General features: G+C 34.8%; 2 protein-coding genes across 3 annotated transcripts; one reads left to right on the forward strand and one right to left on the reverse strand.

The window, feature by feature from the left end:
• The first annotated feature begins 160 nt into the window (after positions 1-160).
• Positions 161-17,312, forward strand: LOC100750154 (putative protein FAM10A4). Its single transcript, XM_024368362.2, has 5 exons — positions 161-418; positions 713-1,003; positions 1,146-1,558; positions 16,378-16,593; positions 16,925-17,312. Exons 2-5 carry the CDS (start codon positions 721-723, stop codon positions 17,150-17,152), a joined length of 1,140 nt encoding a protein of 379 aa, XP_024224130.1. The 5' UTR covers positions 161-418; positions 713-720; the 3' UTR covers positions 17,153-17,312.
• On the reverse strand, positions 1,862-12,287 carry LOC100749245 (sarcalumenin). Of its 2 annotated transcripts, none has more exons than XM_012386796.3 (10): positions 12,095-12,287; positions 6,694-6,780; positions 6,542-6,627; positions 6,295-6,451; positions 4,766-5,932; positions 4,505-4,621; positions 4,090-4,319; positions 3,824-4,015; positions 3,497-3,760; positions 1,862-3,394 (listed from the first exon to the last, which is right to left on the reverse strand). In XM_012386796.3, the coding sequence occupies exons 1-10, from the start codon at positions 12,165-12,167 to the stop codon at positions 3,014-3,016; spliced, it is 2,754 nt and encodes a 917-aa protein (XP_012242219.1). In that variant the 5' UTR covers positions 12,168-12,287; the 3' UTR covers positions 1,862-3,013. The 2 variants fall into 2 exon arrangements, with proteins under 2 accessions (XP_012242219.1, XP_003490302.1); XM_003490254.4 differs by having other exon boundaries at positions 4,090-4,262; positions 12,095-12,285.
• Positions 17,313-17,314: the final 2 nt, after the last annotated feature.

Raw genomic sequence — 17,314 nt, forward strand, 5'->3', positions numbered from 1 at the left:
TCCAAAACATATCTTTATTTTCTCTTGTTATTTCTATGTCAATATTTATTATCGTATTTGCGTAAACACACTTTTCTATTATTATTTAAAGTAAGAAATTCAAACTAATCAGATGTTAGTTGCATAAATGATGCCAGTTGTAAACTTGCCAACATATCAATATGTGTATTCTGCCCTGCCTAGTACAGTATTGCGTATCAGATCTAACGATCAGATGAATTTGGTCTCTCCGTCTCTGTTAGGATATAATAGTACGTATCTACTTCGATCGTATGCCTAGTGCATTTTCTTGTGCTCCAAATATTAATTTCATATTTTGTGAACTCGAATAATACAAATTATTTTCAATAATATCAGAACCTTAAATATTTATTTCATACCTTTCGTCGAAATCTACGTAAATTCTATATTATTATCGGTAAGTATGCGAATTCTGATATATATTAGAACTATCCATTACCGGTATTTCGAACATTGTAATTCTTTTTCTATTGTACATATCAAAAAATCAAAATGTATTAAAAGATCGAACTTTATTTAAGTCACATAAATTTTTTGCATATTGACTAATCATTCGACATACATAATTGATACATATATGGTTATATGTTGGTCGTGTTTACGTGTTTGCTAGAATTTTCTTTCATATCTATGCAGCATAAATGCGCATAATACGTTTTGTATAATTTATTATTTTCATTTGTTGTTTTAGGTAGCAAAATGTCTGTTCCTTTAAAACCAGAGCTTCTTGCACAATTGGAAGCATTTTTCAATATATGCATGATAAATCCTTCTTTGTTAAATCAGCCAGAATATTCCTTTATAAAAACGTTCATTGAATTTTTTGGAGGACGGATACCAAAAACAAATCAACAATCAAGTAATGAACCACCAAGCAAAAAATCAGAAGATGCAAATGCATCTAAAGAACCTGAACCAAATCCAGAACCGGAACCAGAAAGCGAAGAAAGTGATATTGATCTTGATATGAATGGAGTAATTGGTAAAAGTTTATCTAAAATTTTATCTTAATTTTCATTAATTTTTTTATTTAATCTTAATTTTTTGTATGCATCTTTAATAATATTGAGATTTAAATAGAATTTATACTAATATTTAGTAATATTTCTAAATTACAATTGTAGAACCAGATGAAGATACTCCTCAAAAAATGGGAAATCCTACTTTGCAACCAACAGAAGAAGAAATTGCAGAATCTCAGGCTAAACGTTCCGAAGCTGTATCAGCTTTTATAGAAAAAGATTATGAAAAGGCTATAGAACTTTATACAGAAGCTATAGTATTAAATCCACAGGCATCGTTACTTTATGCCAAACGTGGACAAATTTTCATGTTAATGAATAAGCCTAATGCCTGTATTCGTGATTGTAATCGTGCTTTGGAACTAAATCCGGATAGTGCAGCAGCTCACAAGTTTAGAGGAAGGGCCTATCACTTGCTTGGAAAATTCGAAGAAGCGGCTACTGATTTGAGACTTGCTTGTAAATTTGACTTTGATGAGCAAGCTGATGAGTGGTTACGAGAAGTTACACCAAACGTAAGTATCTTCCTTTTAAATTGTTACTATCTTTCTCATAATCTAATTTATTATTTCAATCATTTTGCATATTTTTCAAATTTTTTATTATTGAAAAGATTGCATGCTCATTTAATAAGAATACCTATCAATTAATCATATTGTAATTTTTCTTATAGTATTATTTTATGTAACTAAGATCAGTTAAATCCTGTTTGTTATATTAGATTAATATATCATACTTTTAGTTATCTATTAAATCTTATTTATTATATATATAAATAATCTGTATTTGGGATTGAGAATATCACATTTACACAAATGACAAGTATAATTTATATATTCCTATTTGAAAAATACATAAATTAAGTCTATTAAACCTCAATACTTAACTTACGTAGAATAACATAACAATTTGCTTACTTTCAAAAAAATCAATCACACATGTGAACAACAATAACAATGCAAAACAATTCATGATTTATATGAGGCATTTAATTTACACAAGGTACATTAAAAATCAAATTTTTTACTAAAACAAACAATATATTCATTCACATTGAAATATAGTTTATATATCAACATGGGAAGTTATTATTGAGTAATTAATTAATTTTTTTTAAATAAATATTTATAACTTTTAATAAGAACACGATTTGTAGCTTCAAAAAGAGATCATTCTTATCTCTTTCTTAATGGAAATATTTTTATTTATTTTATTTTACATACTTATAATATGTAACTGCTCTCATCGTATGTTGTTCTGATGGCTGAAAGTGTCACAGCGTTATGCTATAATTAGCACAACCATTACACTAAGTTCCAAAAAAGTCTATCGCGCGAGTTCACTATATTTCCAACTTCTATATTTGTGTGTTAGACAATAGGACCCACCATTATTGTGATATGTTTTCCATAACTGTGTAATCAAAGCTGTATTGGAACACATTCAAAGGAAACACACTATTCTTTTCTTAGATTGGAATGGTAACACTCGTCCTATTTTCCAAACACAGGTTTCTTGAAACCTTCAATTCATTCCAATCCACTAATACACTTAAATATATGTTAAGCATATCATTAACCAACCATATCATCTTCCTTATTGTGTCATTAGTATCCATATTATTTACCTACAAAACCAACAGTACGTTTTCATACTCCACAGTATGTCTTCTCATCCTTAAATGAACTATTTAATATTATCGCGCAAAATAATGTTCCAGGAGAATTCTGTTTAGATCTTGCATTCTCTTCTCTTCATGTATGATCCAGTTGGACTTTTATCTGAAGGCGATCCAAACCTAAGTTTTTGCTATTTCAGGAAAGAAACTTCTTCTCTGTACTGCTTCAAGTAATGAACTTACACCAATGTTCGTTTCCTCTCACTCTTTCTCTTGTTTGTTTTGTACGATTTGCTCTCACCTCATATCTCATGTGGCATCAAGAGCTTTGTTTGAGAATGTAGGATTACACTCAACTAGAAGGACTTGTTTCATACTCGTGTATGACTTGCTCTACTGATTTCTTGTATTTGCCTACGAGCTCTGGCAAATCGTAAGCAATGGCAACATCGAGTCTATTGATCGGACATCCACGGAAGTACGTGCACGTAGAGCTTAGTAGAGGGAAATCATAAAGAGGATTTAATCGGAAGAAGTCTCGATAAACGTCTGGATCAGGCAAGTCATAGCGTGATATATTCTTCAAAGTACTTAAGCCCTCGTAGATATGGTAATCTTGTGGATTATCGGTAATCTTGTCACTGATCTCTTTTTTGTTTCCAAAGAATGTCTTGTGATTGTAGTACGTGGTTAGATAGCAATCTACCATTTTAGCATGATTGCGCACTCGTACCTATAAGCATGAAGAAATATTTCATATTTAATCACCGATCAAAGACAACAGATTAAGAAGATGAAAAATCATATTAATGAAAAATCGATCGTAATAACTTACAGCGAATCTTCTGGCGCTCGCTATCTTATGCTCGACACGTTTGTCGATGGCAGTACGTAAGTCACGTAGGAATGCACGTTCCTGAGCATACAATAATCTGGTAGGTGCACCAGCTTCGTATGGTAACGACCACAATGATGTGGAGTACATTATCGGTGGCTCAGCGCTGGACATCAGCGGGGATATATTCCAAATCAGAGCGCCTTGCACTCTCATCAGTTCTTCTGGTTTTACTTGATCAGCTTTGTTGAGAATGATGCGTGTCTGTTGTGGAAGTTCACATTATCCTGGTGTTAACAGTGTCCAGATTTTAATATCGAAGCTTACCTGGTGTTCCCTTCCTTTCAATTGATCAAGGATAGCCTCTGTTTCTGGCCCAACGTCTAACTTAGATGGATCGTATACTAGAAATATTATGTCTGCGCGGTCAATGAACCATTGACACGCATCGTTAAACGGGAACAAACGTTGGACTTGTTTTCGAATTTCTAAAATTCCTGGTATCTCGACGATATTGACCTATTAATGTAAAAAAATACATCATTTAAATAACAAATTTTTATAGAATGAAATTATTTAAAGAATATATTTACTTTTTCTAGCAATTTATTGTCAAGTCGTAAACCCTTAAGACGATCGAGCAATCCTTGGCCGAACTTTTGTAATCCGGAGAAAGTCCAGTCGGCGGCTAGCTGTGTGCCATCGAGGATCTCCTCTTCCTCTCCGTGCATAATAATATTGAAGTAGGCCGGAGATGGCTCGGCTCCTGTGTCATTTCCATTTGGCGTTTTGCATTGCTCCTCAAAGCACTCTCTCAAACCACCTAAACACTATCTGTATATTCATGCTCCTAGCATGCTTCTAGCGCTAAATCTTTACATCAGCATTGTTTTACTATTTGAAGGCGTGATCACGGCCGACTTAGTTAAGCGTCAATATAAAGTAAGTCGAAGCATCCTCGCACAACAAATTCTCACTACTTTCTTCGTTTTCTCGCTACTTACGCACCTGTTCTTAACGATGTCTGGCTGTACTCGATATCGAGCAAATAGTTTATGATGGAAGATTTCCCACCGCTCCACGGACCCATGAAGAGGACTAGTGGCTTCGAAAATATTTCCGGATCTATAAAGTTAATGTTACATATTTAAATATCGAATATTAGTACTTTAGTATTAGTAGTATTTTTGAATATTACTATTTTAAGGAATAATCTTTTTATCAATTAATAGTGACCTATCTCATTTTGTTTATTTTAATTATGCTTACCACCAAAGTGTCTATTGCTCAAGTCTCTATATTTATACAAAGACTCCAATGGTTGGATGGCATTGTCATAAACCCTCTTCAGTTCCTTTAGTATAACATCCGCGTGTTTCTGTATTGCTCGTTCTTTCTCTTCATTTTCTTCATCCAGTTTTAACAGCTGATTAATATGATCACGCGGTCGTAAATTCTCCGGTACCACTATCTCTCGGATCAAGTCTTCCTCTGGGGTAGGTTCTTCTTCGCTTTCTCCTGGTTCCTTCGAGCCTTCGCTATCTCCTTCGCCTTCTTCGCCTTCTCCTACGCCTTCTTCTCCGCCTTCTTCTTCGCCTTCTTTTCCGCCAACTTCTCTCCTAGCACGAGACTTCGGCTTATCAGTTTCTTCCTCTGCTGATTTAGCTTCTTCTTCAGTTCCCTTCTCCGTCGACTTCTCCGCTTCTTCTTCTTCTTCCACTGATTTTGCAGTTTCTTCTTCCACTGATTTTACAGTTTCTTCTTCAGCTGATTTTGCGGCTTCTTCTTCAGACTTACCTTCTTCAGCTTCTTCACTCTGTTTTGCTTTCTCCTCTGTTTGGCCTTCTGTACTTTCACCTTCACCTTCACCTTCTTTACTCTCTTCCTTTGCTTCTTCTCCGCTTACTTGTTGCTCCACTGATTGACCTTCCTCTTCGGTTTTACTATCTTGGTCTTTTTCATCTTCTTCTTTAGAAACTGCTTCTTCTGCCTTTTCCGCCTTCGAATCGGTCGCGTCGTCTTCGGTTTTCTCTTCGTCAGACTTCACCTCCTCGGTCTTGGCTTCTTCGTCGGATTTCTCCTCGTCGATTTTCGCTTCTTCAGTCGATTCTCCTTCGGCTTGTGCTTCGTCGGATTTTCCATCGTCAGCCTGCGATTTTTCCTCGGATTTTCCTTCATCTACATCGATTTCAGCATCCCGTTGTACTTCTTCTTCTGATTTTCCAGCATCCGCTGGTTCTTCTTCCTCAGACTTTTCCACTTGTGCTGCCTCCTCCGATTTTTCCTCTTCACCAGATTTTACATCCTTATCCTCTTCAGTTCCTTCCTGAGCAGAATCTTCACCACCCTCTTCCGCTTGTTCCACAGATTCCTCCTTATCCTCCTCGGTTTCTTTGACTACTTCTCCGGACTTTTCATCTGGTTGCTCGCTTTCACCTAGAAGCAATAATATGTTTTTTAATACTTTGGCAGTAGATCAGAATCATGAAAGAAGAGACGTGATATTGTATTCTAGCTTCCTTTGTTTTATGATTCTACAAAAGCTTCAGGAATTTAATCTAATTTGTTAAGGTAAGAAATTTTATTGAGTTAAGATACTTTATTTAAGATAAGAAAAATTATATAAAAAGGCAAGAATAATTAGATAACAATCGAAAGAAGTATCTATGCTCATAAAGGAGCAGTATTGAGTATACAGTATTAGTTTGGTGCAATATTAATTACCTAACTTGAATGAATTTATAGATGTAAGAAGAAGATTAACAGGTTGATGCAAATACTGATCCTTTAACATTTACCTCCTTCTGCTTCACCTGCTTCGGCACTTTCTCCTGGTTCTTCTCCAGCTTCAGCACTTTGCACACCTTGTTCGGCACTTTCTGCGCCTCCAGTTTCTTCTACCGATTCTTGTTTATCTTCTTCTGTTGCCACATCTTCCTTTGAAGGCTTACCTTCCTACAGCGAATGTCAAAAAACATTTTCATGATCTTCATACATTAAAATGATAATTGTCGATTTTAGAATGAAAAAGATACTTTGTCTTACTTCTTCGCTCGCAGGTTTTGCTTCATCTTCTTGACTCTCTTTATCGACGTCGGTCCCGGCCTCGGCACTGGTCTGCTCCAAAGATCCTTCAAACGAAAGATTCTAGAAATCGTTGTGCTCCAGTTGAATATCCCTCGACATTTTAACATTACCTGTACCGAGATCCTTCAACGCCTTCTCTATATATGGTCGACACAGATCCTCTGGCGGCACTTCTAGCTCTTCTTCGCTTTGCACTCCTGAAAACACGAGTTCAGTCTCAGAATTACTACAGGAATTTACGTATTTATTAGAAGAGAAGAAGTAGTACTCATGTTGAAAAATATAAAAAGATTATTACTACGAATATTAGTTAATTATGAATTTATTGCACGTTTGAGGAAGCACTTGGTTTCCATTTCAAAATTATTGGAATTTCAATTCCTTTTCTTCAATTTTTTTTTTTTTGTAAAAGAACGGATTGTGTATCTGAAATATAATATTTTATTGATACAATAACAGTAAAGAAACATTGGTATATCCTGATGGTCATTCATGAACGTATACGAGGTGTATATACAATAACAAGAAATGTTTATATGAAGTATTTTTCTTTTGTACGAATTTTACACAAGATTTCACGGTTGGCTTGGTTCTATGCCGATTCTTTGAGTGCCAGGAATTTTCGTCGAGAGTTCTCACTATGCTAAACACGCGGTGCCAAAAGAAGGTGCGGAGTATTAGATAACCCAGCACGGAGCTTAGCAGGAGAGTTTAACGCCACGCGACCACCAAAAATATCTGACCCAGGTGACGCAAGATCTTGTCAGAGTCATTACACATCGTTTGGGTTGAACGCGTGCTCGAACAGTGACAGGTGTGCCGAAACAACAACCATGCTTGATCGTGATCTAAGAAACTAGGAAAAGATAAGTATCGTTCCTAAAGGGCATTAAAAGTCCAATAGTAAAAGATCATAGATTTCCAAAGTTTGAGACGCAACCCACTAATGGATCAAATATTAAAGTATGAGAGTAGTTTACATGTTTATCAGGAAAGTCTTACTCATCAAGAATGAAGATATCGAAGGATAAATAATTTTAACCGAAAGAAGAATATCTTCGGTATATCCTATGGAATGTAATTTCTTGTCCAAGTAGATTTATTGCTTGATAAATTGAACTTAAACAAGTACAAATATTTTGATATTTAGAATGTTCAACGTCAAGTTCTTTAGAAGAAGATGGCTTTTGAAAACAACATATGAAAATAATAGTTCAACAGCCATTGTGAAGAGAAGAAGAAGATGACGATGAAAAGAAATGTACAATAATGGGAACACTGAAGATGATGATAAAGAATGGTTTTCGATTAAGAATGATGTTTTTAGAAATCTATTAGAGTAAGTAGATTTACAGAAGAGAAATTAAAGAAGAATGTAAATGCTGCCAAGTAAAGTTTTAAGAACACAGCAGAAAAGAGTTACTAAGTAATTAATCAGCGGTAGTACCTTGAAAATTTAAAGATGCATTAACACCTTGAATATATTCCAAACTGCGACGTTTTGGTACCAGAACAATTATTGAGAAATATGGGGATCAGTTACCAGTTAGTATCCTTGTGAGAGTACAACAATAAGAATTAATTGGATTAACTATCAACACCTTTATTACTGTAAATTATTTGACACATAGAAATGTGTCAAAACGTAATATATAAACTAAAGGAAGATTTTATATACACATACATTCACTTTTACTACTATTGACAATTATTGATCATGTACTAAACATCTAGATCTAAGGTAACTAGAGGAAAATGAAGAAACTTCTACAATCTAAACATTACAACAAATCCTCAGGATCCATTAGACTAAAATTGTACTTCACACGCTGTGAAATCATTTCCAAACTTATTGAAAGGGAAAAGGACACAAATAAGCACACTGTTTCAACGTTGAAGACTATGAATCATATGAATAATGAAGATGACTTTAAATGAAATGTGTCAATACCCTCACACGTTTGTCTATGAAAACATAGTACGCCAGGATCTAGTTTTGGTGTTATAATATGTACCACCGTATATAAAATCTCGGTCGATGAAAATGTCGATATCATCTTTCTAGGCAGTACCTGGGAGGCCGGTTTCTAAGTTTAGCGACGAGTAGGCGGCTTTGAGCCGAGCAACACTTGAAAATATTTATATATTGGATGAGCGAAACGTATTTTTATCGGTTATTCGCAGCGAAAAAGTACAAATACTTTAGCCGAGATTCTTCGACGATACAAAATTCATTGATACCGTTGATGATGATATCAACGCATTGGAACAACAAATTGAAGAGCAACATCGACAGAAGATATACTAGTATACTAGAGATACTGGATATACTAGTTAATGATTATATAGCAACCAACGATTTCTTACTATGAAATAACTATGAAGAATTTATATGGAGTCAGGTTTCCTGTTCCTTAGCCGATGATGCAATTTTCAAAGTGAAATTTAGTTACTCTGTAGGTATAGATGAAAAGAAAATACGTAGCATGTATTGCTCATAAATTTTCATCATTACATCACACGTGTTGGTACTCTTGGCACGAGATCTTATCATTTTGCACGCTTTAGCCTTTTGTCTCCCACAAAATCAGAGGGAATCTTAATAAAGTTCTAACGATACTTAATTATTTATTGAATTTTAACTTGACTTTACGAGATTCATCAAATTATTTATATAGCTTTTCTTCCTCTTTTATTTGTTTTTGTTCTATAGAGGATTTCAAGATTTTATTTTGATTTAGATTTACTGTTTCGTTACTGAATATTATGAGAACAAACAAAGAAGTAAATTATAAGTGAAGAGCTGCTACCGCTAATTTACAGGCGGAATATTAATTTTAGACTTTAGCGATCTGTAAGATAATATGTTGAAATTATGTATGTTGCAAAATAATCCTCGAAAATGTCAAGATACGGGTAATGGAAGTAGAGGTAAGCAGCTGTCGTTTGGCACAAGCATAGCCACCAAGGATAAAGATAGATTCTGAAGTCTTGTTCCGCGCACTGTGGCATGTATAGTCTTTAATCTTTTTGCTATAAAAGTTAGATTTACTTGAAAAGTGCATTGTTCATTTTTTCTTGACTTGCCATTGATCTATTATATTACTCTAATCATTTTTACAAGTACTCTTTCCTTATGAAAGAAAATTTTCATATAAAGATTTTTATAAAGAAATTAAATTATAAAGATTGTATTAATTATTATATTGCTTGATATAGATATAATTTATTTAAGAAATTGCACCTTGGTATAATACTATATTCTTTAATAATATTAAGAGTGTCATTGCATAAGTGCACGTTATTTTTTATAGTAATTTGTAAAAGTTTCAATATTATATGTTTACCATATATTTTACGAGCACGTCAATATATTTGACGAATATTAATTTATGATCTGTTCGTAAGTGGTAAACACGGATTCTGATTATCCTTCGTTGTCCATTGCCATCAGCAAACATGTTAAGGTTTAGGTATCGCTTTAAACGGAATTCACGATCAAATTTGTAGAATTTAGAGCGAATCTGGCACGGATTTATGCCTGTTCTTATGTAATTATTTGCAAGTTGTTGACAGTCGGTTTCCATCGATTCCTAAAATAACAAATCCTTGAATCCACGATCAAAATCGTTTACTCGATCGTCGTCCCATTTCGCTTCGTTAATTTGACCGCAATACCATTATCGTTGTTCTCCAACTGCATTTCACATCTACAATAACCATTCCATATTGCATAAAAAAGAAAAAAGAACGGAAAGAAAAAAAAATAAATAATAACCACTAAATGCCTAACATTTTAAATAAATATTCTTTTATATCTATCAAAACTATGGAAAACGAAAAATTTAGTTTATTTAAGAGATTAAAAGAGAACATAATAGCACGTAATTCCTTCAACTTCTTTCATTTCTTCAATTTACAAAGTGCAATCATTTTGTATTCTTTTTGATATAGATATATATTTATAATGTTTTTATAATATTTTCAAGAAAATGATTCTATTTTATTAAGAACCGTTACTGATATGACGTATATGTACATAATTATCGGTACTATTTTAAAATGATTCTATTGCGTTAAGAATCACTATTGAACTATCGATACTATTCGAAGGAGTTTGTAAGACGTCACGATGTATCAAGGAAATAAAGTTAAACGTTGAAAGGAAGAGCACGTGACGTTGAATGGAGAAGAGATGCTCGTTAACGGTATCGACATAACAAACCAACGATGATGCAATGGATCGTAGGTTCATCGGTTCGATCGCACGTTTGCTCGATGCTGAAGAGGCTTTGACAAGCCAGGCAACCGATGACGCAGACCAGTGACTTTACGTAACATTGACCTTCATCAATCGTCACACGTTCGTCAGCGCGTCATCCATATCATCGACCGCTAAAACTTCTAGAAACTTGACCACACTGACACCTACGCGCTTGAAAAATCGACGATCTAGATCAATCCTAACAATTGGAAACGATAAAATCAAAAGATTCTCAGGTTCACGATCATCTTCACGAATAATATCGTGAATCATACTCGTGCAAAAGCAAGGTGTTGCTCTTCGTTTATAAAATTAACGACGAATAAACGTCGAATAAACGACGTCGCGTAAATACATTCTAAAAAAGCGTCTCGTGACAACTCGTTAAAAATAACGCGAAAACAAATGATGATGTCAATGCATGGATTTGTTTGGCAGCTCTGTTTCCGGTTAGAATTGAAACGAGTCGATGGAGAAAATTCCGTAAAGGAGATTATGAATATATATACGATGAACGAGGTAGTCTCTTTAGAGAAAATCTTGGCACGAACACTTGGTTTTGAAATTCTACGAAACGATGCAACAATGAGGAGAAGAACCAATTCTCTTCTAAAAAGTTCTTGTTTAATTTCTTTCGTAAATTGGAAACCCGTTAAGAAAATCATGCACGAAGAAAAAAGAAGAATAGTACATACGCATGGTAAGACTTCGTAGTGACTTCCAGAATTCCATCAACTTTGAGTATCGTATTTAATTGTCGTAAAACATAGAACAAAATTAGAATCGGAGGCAGAGATACGTTGATCACTTCCTGATATAAATTTTTCTAAATAAAAACTTGGACGAGAAACTGCGTCAAAAACACTCAAAATAGATGAACTCCCTTGAATCAAACGATTGCGGAATAATTGAAAAACAGGGATGAAGATGGTGCAAAGTCTCTTTCTCAAGGGACGATAAAACTTTGGAAGATAAACTGTATCAGATATAAAGATCAACTTTCTCAAATCGAACGATTGCACAATAATCGGAAAACATGGATGATGATGATGATGATGATGATACAAGATCGCTTCCTGAAGGAACGATAAAATCTTGGAAAATAAACCGTAGCAGAAATACTCGAGAGATTAATTACTTCAAATGAAGCGTTTACGGAAGAATCGAAAGAGAAGAATGATAATACAAAGCGAACAGGGGAAGAGAAGCATCCTTGGAGGGAAGGGGCCTGATCGAGGGCTACTCACCCTGTAAGGCGACGGCTAGAAGGGCCAGCAAGAGGCCCACGAAGTACGCGGGTCTCAGCCGCGAGCCCGTCATCTCGTTTCACTAGGCACTACACGATGAGCCAGGGCTGGCAGCTCGTCTCACTCGATAGTCGCCTTCGACTCCAACTCGCCCGCGAGGAACTGGCATTGTCACTACCGCCAAACCCCGAAGTCGCCCCTCTACTTCTCACCCCACAGCCGGGACCACGCGAGCCATCATTTTCTCGTTTTTTCCCGCCTGATCGCGAGATTCCATTCGCGTAATTTTCGAATACCTATTGTTTTTGGTATTTGCTGGCGAGAAGAATTGCATGTTAAATTCCTTATCGTTTATTGGATGGATTAGCGTCAAATGAAATAAAACTAAATTTCAATCGAGAAGATCTTAGTACGTCCGAAGGAAGGAAGAGTGTTTCTTCACACTTTCTCTAAGTGTTCTAGAAATTGGAAACATTTTTAATATATATATTATCGATGGAGAAAGGATATGCGCGTGAAGATTTGGATTGTTACTTGGACTTTGTATAATTAATTACGACGTGATGATATAAATGGAAGTAAATGATTCTATGCTGCAGACAAGATCTAGAGTACATACAGGTATACTCTATAAATAATTACTCGATATTTGATGGAGTAAACATGTTTGTTTCGAAAGCGTTAGGAGAGAAAAAGAAATGAATCTGAGCGAAGAAGATCGAAATCTTTAATGTTGATGTTGCTGATTTCGTAACGTGTTGATAGCGAGGATGATAGGTTTAAATAGAAGATACTATACTAGGATTTTAATGAAAGATTAAACCTGAATTGAGTTCTTTTGACAATTTATCAGGTTCCTTCTCTGCTCGACTTCTTTACTCAAATCAATAGATTGATCAAAGCAACTCGTAGAAAGTTCTATAATTACGAGAATTAACCAGAAAGTACGGCTTTTAAACGAGTCCGATGAAGCGTTGCTTTTATTCGAAGCTAGCAATAGTCTACAAAACGACAATTTGGTTTTTCCTGAAGTATGCAGAAGATGCCTGAGCACGACCACCACTGATTCACCGAATCATTATCTCGTACAATCCGTAGATACTGGTCGTAGAGTGGCAGTTTTAAAAATACCTCTTGGCGGCCCGGTTTTCTCGGGTTTGCAGGGTCTACCTGGCCGACAGACCGCTAAGACATTGACTAGCGACCGTGCACGAAGATCCTGCACACGTTTCGACCTAACTATCACGTCATCCTCAACCTCGTTTCCATCGTCGTCGTCTTCGTCGATCTTTTCTTCCTCCTCTTCCTGCGTGTTTTTTTTCTTTTTTAATATATGACGAAAGTCTGTCATCGACCGTTTTTCTGTTGCTATATTTTCTCATCGATGGTCACAGTATGTTACCCCCAGAATTTGGTAGGCTAGATGAAGGAAAGTCGATGACGGAAATTCATGACGAGTATAAAGATAGAGGTTTATAAATAATCACGATGATCTCTCGCAGATATATTTTCTTTGTCTTCGCAATGAAAATTACGATGCTTTATCGAAGATCAAAGTTGTGTAGTTACTTAATACGAGCCAATTATATGCGCCGCAGTCGTAGAATTCCTAAAATACATGCGTGATATGGGGACAAGGTCGTCATGGAAATCGGCAGAAAGTTAGATGTTGATGAAAGTAGTACATCTTTGATCTCGAGGAATGTGTGTTGGTTTTGCTAGTCAAAATAAATCGAATATCTTAATCAAATAGTAGCGAAATTGTAATACTTCGAGTCTTTAGAAAATAAGCCTCCGTGATTCCTATTTAGTATATAGGAATTTGGAATAATTCGATTGTTTAATTTTCCATTTTCAGCTTCTTTATATTGTTAAAGGTAGGAAAATCGAAGTATAATTTCATTCTCATTGAAAAAATTATATCTAATACATTGTTATATTTGATAATATGCTACATAGCTTATTATAGGTTTTCATTGTCAATGAAAATAACGTTACATCAAATAAACTCTCCTCCTGAAATATTCAGGATGCAAGTGTAATAATTCTCAGTAGCATATACGCTACATCGTATACATTTGCAAGTTCTGTATAACATTAGCAGGTATCAGTGCTTGTATATTGTTATAGTTATATATATATATATAGTTACTTGTATATAGTTCCTTATAAAACTCGGAGTTTTATACAATATACAAACACTGAAGCTTGGAATTTCATAAAAAATTCCCAATATATATATGGTTAATATATATAATGTATAATAAATAATATACTATAAATAGAACATAAAAGATTATATCGAACGCATCGTAAACACATAAGAGATAGTCAATTCTCAAAATTACAATCAAAATCACATACCAAATAACAATTTACATCTTCCTGGCTTCGATAACCAGATTAATACAAAGTACAAAAATAGTTTTAATTGCCTGAACCTAAATTTCTAAAGCATATTCTAACAGATATAATACAGCATGATACGTAAAAGTCCATTAAATTTTCCAATTATAATAGCAAAAGTCAGATCAGGACAAGACTTTAAGAATTCGTTCTATTAACAAGAATTCAAAGGCGCTATCTCCACCAATTTTTCAATTACTAAAATACTCCGTACTACTTGGAAATCGCTAGAATAAAATTTCACATAACGTGGGCAGCAAACTTCCAACGAAACGCTTCGTTCTGAAATTAAAGAACCGTGAACACGAGAACACGGAAAGTGGAAAGGGGACAAACTTTTGTGCGACGTAATATTAGCGGAATTCCAGACGTCTGTTATCGACGGTCCCAACGAGAAAATGTGGCTGCGGCGCGTGTAGCAAAGAGAAGAGATTCGCAGCGAAATGCGTGCTCGTTCGGACAGAGAGAAGCATCGAAACGACGGGCGCCTTTATATTTAGAAGCCCGGGTCGCCGCCGTATAAGGTGGTGCTTCCCTCGTGCAAAAGTTCTCGCGTTTGCTCGCTATCTCCCGTGCTCTCTCCTTTATCCTTTCTTCCTCTTATCTCTTTATCTTCTCTTATCTATAACATTATTCTATCAGGTTATCGATCTTATAGTATTGTTCAAAGGTTCTGTCAGTTTAGGTAATAAAAATATAACAAGCGTTTTTAATATCTTCGTTTACTCCCTTATGTCTATGTGTCGTCTATTTAATTCTTTATATGAACTTCAATCATGGATATCTTTCCGCCTTAATTATTATTGTCATGACAAAGAGCCATTTTATTTATTTATTGTTGAAATAAGACATTCGTAGTTATTATATAGAACTAGTTTCTATTTAAGTCTATCACAATGTAGTTAAGAAACAATGCTATTGATAAGTAACGTAGAAACTGACAGCACTTCTGCATCCATCTAATTATAAATCGTTGTTGTCCTTTCTTCTTATATTTGTATTATAAATGGCTCGTTACGGTCAAACTTCAATATTAAAATATAAATGTTGCGCTTCTATGCGATGGATAATTTCCATTATAACATTGAATATTTCTACCTATTATTCATTGATATTTAAATAAACTACGATAAAACACTCTGGTTTGATATAGTACCTCTATTATAAATATTCCTTCGAAACAGAGATTTCAATGTTTCATTATTCGTTACGATTTTGCGTAGTACGTGAGACAATGTAAAATTCTTTTCATTGACGCCAAAACGGTGGAATGTTTAGGTACGAGCGTAGATTTCATCATTGTAGCAACGATGGAGCATAGTTTAGTGCACACAAAATTTTCATGGTCTATTCGAAACGCTAACTGATCCTTGCCAAACATAGGAACTGAAGTGTAAAACTGAATTACAAATGGAAAGCTGTCGAGTATGTATGAAGTGTAAAAGAGGGAAGTATAACGAGAACGGGAAAAGTATCGATTTGAGAAACGAAGTTTACTGGCCAAATTGGCCGGTACACGATCTATAATAAGCTCGTAATCGTATGAGGTCACAATACGGCTTGGACAGACGTGTTTCACGTCATTATGATTTAGTATTTGGACAGGTTCCTGAACCTGGACAGATCCCTCAGTTACTCCTTTCACGGAACATAATGATTAGAGTACTTTGTTTGTGTTAGATCGCAAGCATCGTACAAACATTCGTTCTTTTATATATTTTAATTAAAATAATATTCAAAATATATAAATTTAAATTAGACATTAAAAATAAAGATTCTTTCTATGTATTATTTTTACTTACTGTATTTATTATATTATTTTGTCTATTATATTCTGCGATAAACCAGTGTATTTTATATCAAATTTTCCTTTATAGGCTCGCAAGATCGAGGAACATAAGAGAAAGAAGGAACGCAAGATACAAGAAAAATTAGAACGTGAGAGACAAGAAAGATTAAGGAAAGCTCGAGAAAGTGCAAAGGCTTATGAGGACAACACCCGTACTTCCCAAACTGATCATCCCGGAGATAGCCCTGGAATGGGAGACTTTTATAAATTTTTAAATGATCCAGACGTTCTCCAAGCTTTCCAGGTAAATATCTACTAATCAGTTCATTCGACGATATCGTTTATGCGTTAATATAAACTTCTGTATCACATGGTTATATAGAAGTTAAATTATATAATTAAATTAAAATATATAAAACTCGTGATATCACTGCACTAATATAATTTTTTCTGGTAATTTTTGGAGTTCTTATAGCGTGGATTATCACTTTCGTGTCAGAACGAAATCTATTCTGATATTGGTATTATTAACTCTTCACTAAATTTTTCAATTAATTTTTCAATTAATTTTTCAATAAATTTTTCAATTAATTTCACGATTAATTTTCTAACTAATATTAATTTTTCTTTTGCAGGATCCTGAAATCGCTGAGGCCTTCAAAGAAATTTCTACAAACCCAGCAAATATTTTGAAGTACCAAAACAATCCGACGGTCATGGCGTTTATTAATAAGATGGCTTCGAAATTTGGCGGAGCTGGTAATATCCCAGGTGGTTTTCCTGGTATGATGGGTGGTATGCCCGGAGCCCCAGGAGCTGGAGCTCCAAAACCGAAACCACAGGACGACGTTGGCCTTGATTAAAGCTGGTGTGCTCGAAATTCCTTCTCAATTTACCTTCAGATGATTTACAAGGCTCTGAATAATTGAGTTAAAGCGACCATTATATGGTGTCTTATTAAACTAATACTAACAAATTAACCGTGAGTTGGATTGTAAAAAGATATATCTTTGTTGCCATAAAGA

Source organism: Bombus impatiens, unplaced genomic scaffold (assembly GCF_000188095.3).
Source record: "Bombus impatiens unplaced genomic scaffold, BIMP_2.2 scf_0418, whole genome shotgun sequence".
Taxonomy (NCBI): domain Eukaryota; kingdom Metazoa; phylum Arthropoda; class Insecta; order Hymenoptera; family Apidae; genus Bombus; species Bombus impatiens.

Excerpts from the sequence above, each read along its gene's own strand:
- LOC100750154 (XM_024368362.2), top strand. The coding sequence starts at position 721 with ATGTCTGTTCCTTTAAAACCAGAGCTTCTTGCACAATTGGAAGCATTT. Across the intron at positions 1,559-16,377 it reads TACGAGAAGTTACACCAAAC|GCTCGCAAGATCGAGGAACA; the intron begins GTAAGTATCTTC and ends TTTCCTTTATAG. Across the intron at positions 16,594-16,924 it reads ACGTTCTCCAAGCTTTCCAG|GATCCTGAAATCGCTGAGGC; the intron begins GTAAATATCTAC and ends TTTCTTTTGCAG.
- LOC100749245 (XM_012386796.3), bottom strand. The coding sequence starts at position 12,167 with ATGACGGGCTCGCGGCTGAGACCCGCGTACTTCGTGGGCCTCTTGCTG. Across the intron at positions 6,781-12,094 it reads TCTAGCCGTCGCCTTACAGG|GAGTGCAAAGCGAAGAAGAG; the intron begins GTGAGTAGCCCT and ends TCGTGTTTTCAG. Across the intron at positions 4,016-4,089 it reads ACAATAAATTGCTAGAAAAA|GTCAATATCGTCGAGATACC; the intron begins GTAAATATATTC and ends TTACATTAATAG.